Here is a 9,772-nt window from a genome sequence, read left to right as displayed (position 1 = left end):
AATATAAAAGTATCTCAATGATACTAAAATAAAACTGGTTAGAAGTTGTATTCTCAAACTTTAAGTGTTGCTAACATTTAGAGAGCATCGATGTATTGTATTCCCTTTAATTTATTCCTTAAAATGTCTTCAATCTTACAGTAAATGTATCTTCATAAAACTCGCAGAAACCCTGACTAAAGTGAAACTTTCGCAATGAAAACGATCGAATTAAAACATTATATTTTATTTACGTTCACATGTGTCACATTCAGCGGACAGAAATCATTTGCTTTAATAGGAGGTCAACATTTACAGATGACGCAGAAACAAACGTTCACAGATTTTCAGTCTGGTATGTCATACAAAGCCAGCATAACATATATCTGAAAAAGAAAAGAACTAAAGGAAAATAACACAAATTCGCCCTCGGGTTAGTGGATATTTCCTGGGTTGCATTCACAATAGTGACTCGTGTATAGACTGTGGTGAAATGCAATTAGAATCAGTCAACATCTGAAATCAGTGAACTTTAAGGCAGCTCCATATCTTTCTGATGATTAAACGAAGGCAGAATTGAAATGATGAGTGCTGAACTTCTCAATAAACCACCTCATGTTTCTCATATGCATAAACACACACACCAGAAATGGTTCATCAAGCAGGTGTTTTGATCACCTCGGCCACACCTCCAGGAAGTGACATCACTCTGGGAGTCTATTTGAGGTTTTTGAGCTGCCGGTTGGTGGAGCCGATCTTGCCGTCCATCGTGTCGACCTTATTGAGCAAAGCGTCCAGAGAAACATCCTGGTCATTGATCTCGGCCTGCAGCCCCAGCCCCAGATTCTTCAGACGGCCCAAACCCAACGACATTTCATCTGCAGGACACAAACGCACGTTCAGATCCGGTGTGATACCATCAAGGTATGAGAAAAGCTGACGTGTGTTTCTCACCGAGGTTACTGTCCAGCTGTTGATGGGCGGCCCGTAGCTGTTTGTTCTTGGGATGTCCGTTCTGATCGGACGGCCCGTTATCCAGCGAAGCAGACGCTCCGAATCCTGTTCAAACCAACATTTGTGATTCTGATAATACTTTAAGCTTTGAGAATCATTAGTTTTGAACCAGTGTTTCACTGAAGCTGCCAAAGTCACATGGTTTGTCTTGAAAAGTTTCAATATTTCGATGGTTTGCTGCTAAGAGGCAATGATCTCTGTGAACCCATGAATCAGTGTCTATATGGATTTAACCTGATTTTGGATCAGTTTTATAAATATCACTTATATGTGACCCTGGACCACAAAACCAGTCATAAGAGTCAATTTTGTAAAATTGAGATTTATGCATCATCTGAAAGCCATTTCCATTGATGTATGGTTTGCTAGGATAGGACAATATTTGAAAATCTGGAATCTGAGAATGCAAAAAAATCTAAATATTGAGAAAATCATCTTTAAAGTTGTCCAAATGAAGTTCTTAGCGATGCATATTACTAATCAAAAATTAAGTTTTGATATATTTACAGTAGGTAATTTACTAAATATCTTCATGGAACATGATCTTTACTTAATATCCTAATGATTTTTAGCATAAAAGAAAAATCTATAATTGTGACCCATACAGTGTATTGTTGGCTATTGCTACAAATATACCCCAGCGACTCAACACTGCTTTTGTGCTGCAGGGACACATTTGTATAGTAAAAATAAATTTTTATTGGCCCGATTAACCATAACACAAACAAAACAAGACCCGCAAATTAATAAAATAACACATATTATGCAGACAATTCATGTTGAATGGTATCAGATGATTTGTTATATGCATTTAATAGATTGCACTTTCAATAAAACATCTGCAATTGGTTACTAAATGTGTTTTTATGCATGTTTGAGCTGAGTTTGCACTGTTTTGACCAGCATGTGGTGTTCAAAATTTTGAAAAGCTGACACTGAGCGCTTTCTTCTCTGGTAATACTTTGTGAATCATTTGTTTCGAACAAGTGATTCGAAGTGCATTTATTGTCATACCTGTATCTTTGACTATTTTCAAGATCAAGGTGTTTGAAAAGAAATAACATTAACTTACAGTAGTAATGAAAAACCACAACTCATTATACACGATTTTTCATTTCAATGTTTGATGGAAAAATGTAAGATTATTCCTGGTGAAACTTTTTTTTAAATATCCATTAGAAAATATTGCCTAGTGGCATTTACAGCAGAATTAACGTTATACACACGCTTCTTGTTTAATGGTATTTGATGATTTTGCATTTTATAGATTCCACTTTCAACAAAACATTTGCAATTGCTTTGTAAAAGTAGTTTTTATGCAGGTTTTTGACCAGAGCGTGGCGTTTCGAGCGCTTCAAAACAGTGAATCGTTTTGCAAACTGATTCAAAGTTTTGAAAAGCTTCGTTTCTCCCGTTACTAACACTGGCTCTCAAAGGAACGTGGGTAAACTTGTGAAAAGCGTCTGTGTTTACCAGATGTGTCCAGTTTCCTGAGATTGGGATGGCTGGCTTGATATTTGTCTTCCTGCTGTTTGCTCTCCGTAAGCGCGTTCTGTAACCTTACATCACCAGACATTCACAAAATTAGCCTTGTTGTTCAGTAATATTCAGAAATGTTGTATCTCCAGATATGGCATCGTCCCAGACTAAGACCTACAGTATATCGATGTGAATCAAAACAAATGTGCGCATATAGATGTAGAGTCTTGGATCTCGGCTAATTTTTTACAATGATTCAAGCGTTTTTTTCCATATGAATTTTTTTGGGAATATATTCAGTGTTTTGTCAGCTGAAGGAACTGCACGTCTATTCATCACAGCCTCGTTTTCATTTCACCTTGAATCTAAGTTGAGTTTTTTTATTAGGGGTTTTCCGGGTCTTAAAAGTAGAGCCCGACCGATATGGTTTTTTTGGGGCCGATACCGATATATCGGCCGATATTCTTTGTGTATATTATAGTACAGTACCAGTCAAAAGTTTGGACACTCTCCCATTCGTGTGTCCAAACATTTGACTGGTACTATATATAGAATACAGTATATACATAAACACATTTTTTGCAATGATCACTCAAATGTGGTGATGAAACACTTATAATGACGTGACAGATACGTAATGATGGAGGCAGGGCTTTTAACAATTTAACAATAAACTTTATTATCCAAAATGAGTCTGACTCATTCAGTGCACTGAACAGAATCAGTGCACTGAACAGTAAAGTTGAAGTTTATTCAACGTAATATACCTCTGTAAATAAATATAAATTCACGTCTCGCGCACTTTAATGCCAACATTTGCAATTGCTTTGTAAAAGTAGTTTTTATGCAGGTTTTTGACCAGAGCGTGGCGTTTCGAGCGCTTCAAAACAGTGAATCGTTTTGCAAACTGATTCAAAGTTTTGAAAAGCTTCGTTTCTCCCGTTACTAACACTGGCTCTCAAAGGAACGTGGGTAAACTTGTGAAAAGCGTCTGTGTTTACCAGATGTGTCCAGTTTCCTGAGATTGGGATGGCTGGCTTGATATTTGTCTTCCTGCTGTTTGCTCTCCGTAAGCGCGTTCTGTAACCTTACATCACCAGACATTCACAAAATTAGCCTTGTTGTTCAGTAATATTCAGAAATGTTGTATCTCCAGATATGGCATCGTCCCAGACTAAGACCTACAGTATATCGATGTGAATCAAAACAAATGTGCGCATATAGATGTAGAGTCTTGGATCTCGGCTAATTTTTTACAATGATTCAAGCGTTTTTTTCCATATGAATTTTTTTGGGAATATATTCAGTGTTTTGTCAGCTGAAGGAACTGCACGTCTATTCATCACAGCCTCGTTTTCATTTCACCTTGAATCTAAGTTGAGTTTTTTTATTAGGGGTTTTCCGGGTCTTAAAAGTAGAGCCCGACCGATATGGTTTTTTTGGGGCCGATACCGATATATCGGCCGATATTCTTTGTGTATATTATAGTACAGTACCAGTCAAAAGTTTGGACACTCTCCCATTCGTGTGTCCAAACATTTGACTGGTACTATATATAGAATACAGTATATACATAAACACATTTTTTGCAATGATCACTCAAATGTGGTGATGAAACACTTATAATGACGTGACAGATACGTAATGATGGAGGCAGGGCTTTTAACAATTTAACAATAAACTTTATTATCCAAAATGAGTCTGACTCATTCAGTGCACTGAACAGAATCAGTGCACTGAACAGTAAAGTTGAAGTTTATTCAACGTAATATACCTCTGTAAATAAATATAAATTCACGTCTCGCGCACTTTAATGCCCTTTGAATGTAACGTGTACGTTCCCTTGGAACTGGAATCATGGTGGAATTTCATGTGAAGTCCACTTCGCAGGGCACTTACGGTCGAATAAGACAACGCGTGAATGCTGCTGCCTGAACAAGTCCTTACTGAAGTGAAAGTGTTAGCTGGTATCACTATCTCGCGAACGCGGCGGCGGATCTCCACCAAATTCGGGGGATCCCTTCAGCTCGAGGAGCCCTCTTGAACGCCACCCTCCGCGCGTCGGTAGACCCCCGGGGATCGCTAGATCGGTCGGCGCCGGACCGCACATTTAACCACCCGTAACTCACAAACCCCGGGGGCTATCCACGCGGGGGTGGTCTCATTCGAAGTTTGGACACTCTCCCATTCGTGTGTCCAAACATTTGACTGGTACTATATATAGAATACAGTATATACATAAACACATTTTTTGCAATGATCACTCAAATGTGGTGATGAAACACTTATAATGACGTGACAGATACGTAATGATGGAGGCAGGGCTTTTAACAATTTAACAATAAACTTTATTATCCAAAATGAGTCTGACTCATTCAGTGCACTGAACAGAATCAGTGCACTGAACAGTAAAGTTGAAGTTTATTCAACGTAATATACCTCTGTAAATAAATATAAATTCACGTCTCGCGCACTTTAATGCCCTTTGAATGTAACGTGTACGTTCCCTTGGAACTGGAATCATGGTGGAATTTCATGTGAAGTCCACTTCGCAGGGCACTTACGGTCGAATAAGACAACGCGTGAATGCTGCTGCCTGAACAAGTCCTTACTGAAGTGAAAGTGTTAGCTGGTATCACTATCTCGCGAACGCGGCGGCGGATCTCCACCAAATTCGGGGGATCCCTTCAGCTCGAGGAGCCCTCTTGAACGCCACCCTCCGCGCGTCGGTAGACCCCCGGGGATCGCTAGATCGGTCGGCGCCGGACCGCACATTTAACCACCCGTAACTCACAAACCCCGGGGGCTATCCACGCGGGGGTGGTCTCATTCGAAAGAGGGCCTCGAGACGTACACTCGATTCACGTTCAAGAGGGTTTCTCGAGTTGAAGGGATCCCCTGAATTTGGTGTGGATTCTCCGTGCCTTTACAGAGATATGACCGTTCAAAGTTTCAATGTTTTTCCATAGACTTAAGCTTTAAAGCGTTTCATCCAGGTCGCCAGTAGCAAACAATGGAGCACGCTCTGCTGGACAAACGAAGTAATTACACCATTTTAAGCATTTTATCTGCATTATATGTTCTGTAAAAAAAAAAGTTCATATCAGCGGCATATTCGTCGATACCGATATATCGGCGACAGGCTCATATCGGCCGATAATATCGGCTAAACGATATATCGGTTGGGCTCTACTTAAAAGTCTTGATTCGCAGTTCCACAAATTATGGCCTTAAATCAGAACTGAAAGTCTTAAATTCATAAAGTCATGCATATAAATGTTGCACGCACTGCAAAAAATGATGTTCTTGGTCAGTATTTTTTGTCTTGTTTTCCAGTACAACTATCTGACCATGCTTAAATCGAGATAAACTGAGATAATTTAGATACTGGAGATGCAAAATGAAGATATGAAGTCTTGTTTTCTGAAAACACTGAACAAAATGAAGTTAGGCTATGCTTAAAACAAGAGCAAATATCTGGGGAATGAGAACATGTTTTCTCTTTGAATTAAGTTGATTTTTCTGACGCACTGGCAGATATTTGTTCTTGTTTTAATCATTATCTCAGTTTCACAGAAAGCAAGACTTCTTATCTTAAATACCTTTGTTTCCCAAGTAAATGCATCTTGATTTGAGAATCTTTAGACATTTGCACTGGAAAACAACATTTTCATGTTCTAGAGGTTAAGAGCAAAGCTCTTAAAACTATTCAAATTAATTTTTATTAAAAAGTAATGTAGATCAATTGGAATTTTTAAACGTTTAAGTGCTCCAAATACAATTTATTATGTAGACATTTACATTTAGAGATTCCATTGAGTTCTCTTCAGTTTATTCCTTAAATTTTCTTTACTTGGAAAGTCGTAAATTTACCTTCATAAAACCTGCCGAAACCCTCTTTATAAAAGCATAAGTTGAAAAAGATAGTGAAGGAAAAGGAAAAGTGGCAAACATGAAAACAGTCAAAAGTTATTGAACAGTAAGATTTGCAATGTTTTTTAAAGAAGTCTCTTCTGCTCACCAAGCCTGCATTCATTTGATTCAAAATACAGCAAAAACTGTAATATTGTGAAATATTTTTACTATTTAAAATAACTGTTTTCTACATGAATATCTGTTAAACTGTAATGTATTTTCGTGATGCGAAATATTCTTTAAAAAAACATAAAAAATCTTACTGTTCAATAACTTTTGACTGGTCGTGTATTTTGTACTTTTTAGCAAAAAGCATGTTAATCTACAGGAACAACGTGTCATTATACCATGTTTCAGTGCATGTGAACGTCTAGAAGCGGCTAACATTGGCTGAGTATTTCATCTGACCTGCTGTTGGCCTCGTAGGACACGGGCTGCTCCTTTTGAGCAGGTCTGGGAGGTTCAGGTTTGCCCTTGAAATAGTTGACCATGCCACCCCACACACTCTTAATGGTGTTTATGTGCCTCTGGCTCGTCCTCATGTCCTGCTCCATGTTGTCAATCATCTTCTCTGTCCGTTTCAAAGCCTCACCCTGACGAATCAGTTCCTGTGGAGGACAACACAGCCATTCAAACGAAACGGCCAAGAGAGACAGAATCCTCTAAACGCTTCCTCTCACCTCGGCCGTCTCGGCTCCGACTTTCTCCGATTCGTAGATGAGCCCGAGCGAGCGGTGGCTGCTGTCCACGGCCGACTGTGCTGTGTGCATCACTTGCTGCTGCAGCTGTCTCTGCCGTCTCTCCGCCGGACTCAGCGAACTCTCCTCCGGATCGTCCTCAAAGTTAAAGCCTCTTCGAGGCTTTGAGTCCTCTTCGTCATCATCATCGGCGAAAGGATTGTGGGATTTGGGGTAGGCAGACATCCTGTGCTTGAGTGAGATGACAAACAGAGATAAGTGAGCTGCTCAACCTTTACTGTTCATTATTTATTATATACATATATATATATATATACACACACACACTGCCGTTTAAAAGTTTGGGACCAGTACGATTTTTTATGTTTTTTAAAGAAGCCTCTTCTGTTCATCAAGGCTGCATTTATTTGATCAGAAATACAGAAAAAACAGCAATATTGTGAAATATTTTTACCATTTAAAATAATGGTTTTCTATTTTAATATACTTTAATCTGTAATTTATTTCTGTATTTTCAGCATCATTACTCCAGTCTTCAGTGTCACATGATCTTCAGAAATCAGTATAATATTCTGATTTATTATCAATGTTGGAAACAGTTTTGCTGCTTAATATATATATTTTTGTAACCTGTGAAACTTTTTTTCAGGATTCTTTGATGAATAAAGTTAAAAAGAAGAGCATTTATTTAAAATAGAAATCTTTTGTAACAATATGCACTACTGTTCAAAAGTTTGGGGTCAGTAACTTTTTTTCTTTTCTTTTTTTGAAAGAAATTAATGCTTTTATTCAGCGAGGATGTGTAAAATTAATAAAGTTAAAAAGAAGAGCATTTATTTAAAATAGAAATCTTTTGTAACAATATGCACTACTGTTCAAAAGTTTGGGGTCAGTAACTTTTTTTCTTTTCTTTTTTTGAAAGAAATTAATGCTTTTATTCAGCGAGGATGTGTAAAATTTATTTTAAAAAGTGATAATAAAGACTTATATTGTTAGAAAATATTTCTATTTTAAATAAATGCTGTTCTTTTTAACTTTATTCATCAAAGAACCCTGAAAAAAATGTATCACAGCTTCCAAAAACAATGTAAAAAAAATGTTTTTCCAGCACTGATAATAAATCAGCATATTATACTGATTTCTGAAGATCATGTGACACTGAAGACTGGAGGAATGATGCTGAAAATACAGCTGCGCATCACAGAAATACATTACAGTTTAACACATACTCACATAGACAACCATATTTTAAATGGTAATACTATTTTACAATATAACAGTTTTTTTTTTTAATCTTACTGATCCCAAATTTTGAACAGCAGTATATATATAATATATATAGAGTGAGTGATGATGACCTAAAACATTATTACTTGAGATGCAAAATGAAGATATGAAGTCTTGTTTTCTGAGAAACTGAGCAAAATTGAGTTTATGCTTAAGACTAATATCTGAGGAATGAAAACTCGTTTTCCATCTGAAATTGTGTACGTATTTATATATATATATATATATATATTATGTCCCTGCAGCACAAAAGCAGTGTTGAGTCGCTGGGGGATATTTGTAGCAATAGCCAACAATACATTGTATGGCTCACAATTATACATTTCTCTTTTATGCCAAAAATCATTAGGATATTAAGTAAAGATCAGGTTCCATGAAGATATTTAGTAAATGTTCTACCGTAAATATATCAAAACTTAATGTTTGATTAGTAATATGCATTGCTAAGAACTTCATTTGAACAACTTTAAAGATGATTTTCTCAATATTTAGATTTTTTTGCACCCTCAGATTCCAGATTTTCAAATATTGTTCTATCCTAACAAACCATACATCAATGCAAAGCTTATTTATTCAGCTTTCAGATGATGCATAACTCTCCATTTCACAAAATTGACTCGTATGACTGGTTTTGTGCTCCAGGGTCACATATATTATGATATATTATTATATAGCGATGACCTAAAACATCAGAAGGATTAAATAAGACATGAGTTTGATCAAAACGTAAGTGAAAAATAAAAAGTTAAAGTGATAACGAAGAGATAAAGTGCTGGTATTCAGGCTGAAGTCTAGAAAATATGGTACTTTATCCGGATACATGCATAATGTCTGTCAACAAACTACTATGACTGACAGATAATCCTCAGCAAACATATATATATGATATATATTGAACATTTCATCGATAAACGCGTACCTCTGATCGATTTCTCCTGCTGTCAGCTGACGCTCCTTCTTCTTCTTCTTCTTCGTTTTCTTCTTCTTCTTCTGGTTTTATGGCGGGTTGCGAACCGACTTCACAGGTGCGTACCGCCACCTACTGTGATGGAGTGTGAAGAGAATGCACCATTTCTCACCTAAATCTTAAATTCTGTTCATTATTCCACAATTCTTAAGAAATCTCATGATTGCACTTATTTGTTTTCCTGCATTTGGACCATCCTAAGGATTGTAATTCATCTTCTCTTTCGTATGCTGCACATATCATCATAACGTGCTCCACTGATTCTTCTTCTTCTTCTTCTTCTTCTTCTTCTTCTTCTTCTTCTTCTTCTGGTTTTATGGCGGGTTGCGAACCGACTTCAGAGGTGCGTACCGCCACCTACTGTGATGGAGTGTGAAGAGAATGCACCATTTCTCACCTAAATCTTACATTCTGTTCATTATTCCACAGTTCT

The 9,772-nt window shown here is 37.2% G+C and overlaps 1 protein-coding gene across 2 annotated transcripts; it reads right to left on the bottom strand.

Moving 5' to 3' along the window:
* Positions 1 to 205: 205 nt before the first annotated feature.
* On the bottom strand, positions 206 to 9,379 carry LOC107560055 (synaptosomal-associated protein 29-like). Of its 2 annotated transcripts, none has more exons than XM_016244108.1 (6): positions 9,292 to 9,379; positions 7,068 to 7,316; positions 6,796 to 6,995; positions 3,474 to 3,559; positions 934 to 1,038; positions 206 to 857 (listed from the first exon to the last, which is right to left on the bottom strand). In XM_016244108.1, exons 2-6 carry the CDS (start codon positions 7,308 to 7,310, stop codon positions 697 to 699), a joined length of 795 nt encoding a protein of 264 aa, XP_016099594.1. In that variant the 5' UTR covers positions 7,311 to 7,316; positions 9,292 to 9,379; the 3' UTR covers positions 206 to 696. The 2 variants fall into 2 exon arrangements, with proteins under 2 accessions (XP_016099594.1, XP_016099593.1); XM_016244107.1 differs by having other exon boundaries at positions 7,068 to 7,311; positions 9,292 to 9,347.
* Between the last annotated feature and the right edge of the window lie 393 nt (positions 9,380 to 9,772).

The sequence above is a fragment of the Sinocyclocheilus grahami genome, unplaced genomic scaffold (assembly GCF_001515645.1).
Source record: "Sinocyclocheilus grahami isolate Dianchi unplaced genomic scaffold, SAMN03320097.WGS_v1.1 scaffold708.1, whole genome shotgun sequence".
NCBI classification, from domain to species: Eukaryota; Metazoa; Chordata; class Actinopteri; order Cypriniformes; family Cyprinidae; genus Sinocyclocheilus; species Sinocyclocheilus grahami.
Note: the sequence above shows the minus strand (reverse complement) of the source record. Positions and strands in the feature narration are given on the sequence as shown.

What these genes read in the sequence shown, in the direction of transcription:
- LOC107560055 (XM_016244108.1), bottom strand. Translation starts at nt 7,310, where the DNA reads ATGTCTGCCTACCCCAAATCCCACAATCCTTTCGCCGATGATGATGAC. An exon ending in TCGGAGCCGAGACGGCCGAG is followed by an intron (nt 6,996 to 7,067) that starts GTGAGAGGAAGC and finishes TGTCCTCCACAG; the next exon opens with GAACTGATTCGTCAGGGTGA. An exon ending in CAGGAAACTGGACACATCTG is followed by an intron (nt 1,039 to 3,473) that starts GTAAACACAGAC and finishes TGGTTTGAACAG; the next exon opens with GATTCGGAGCGTCTGCTTCG.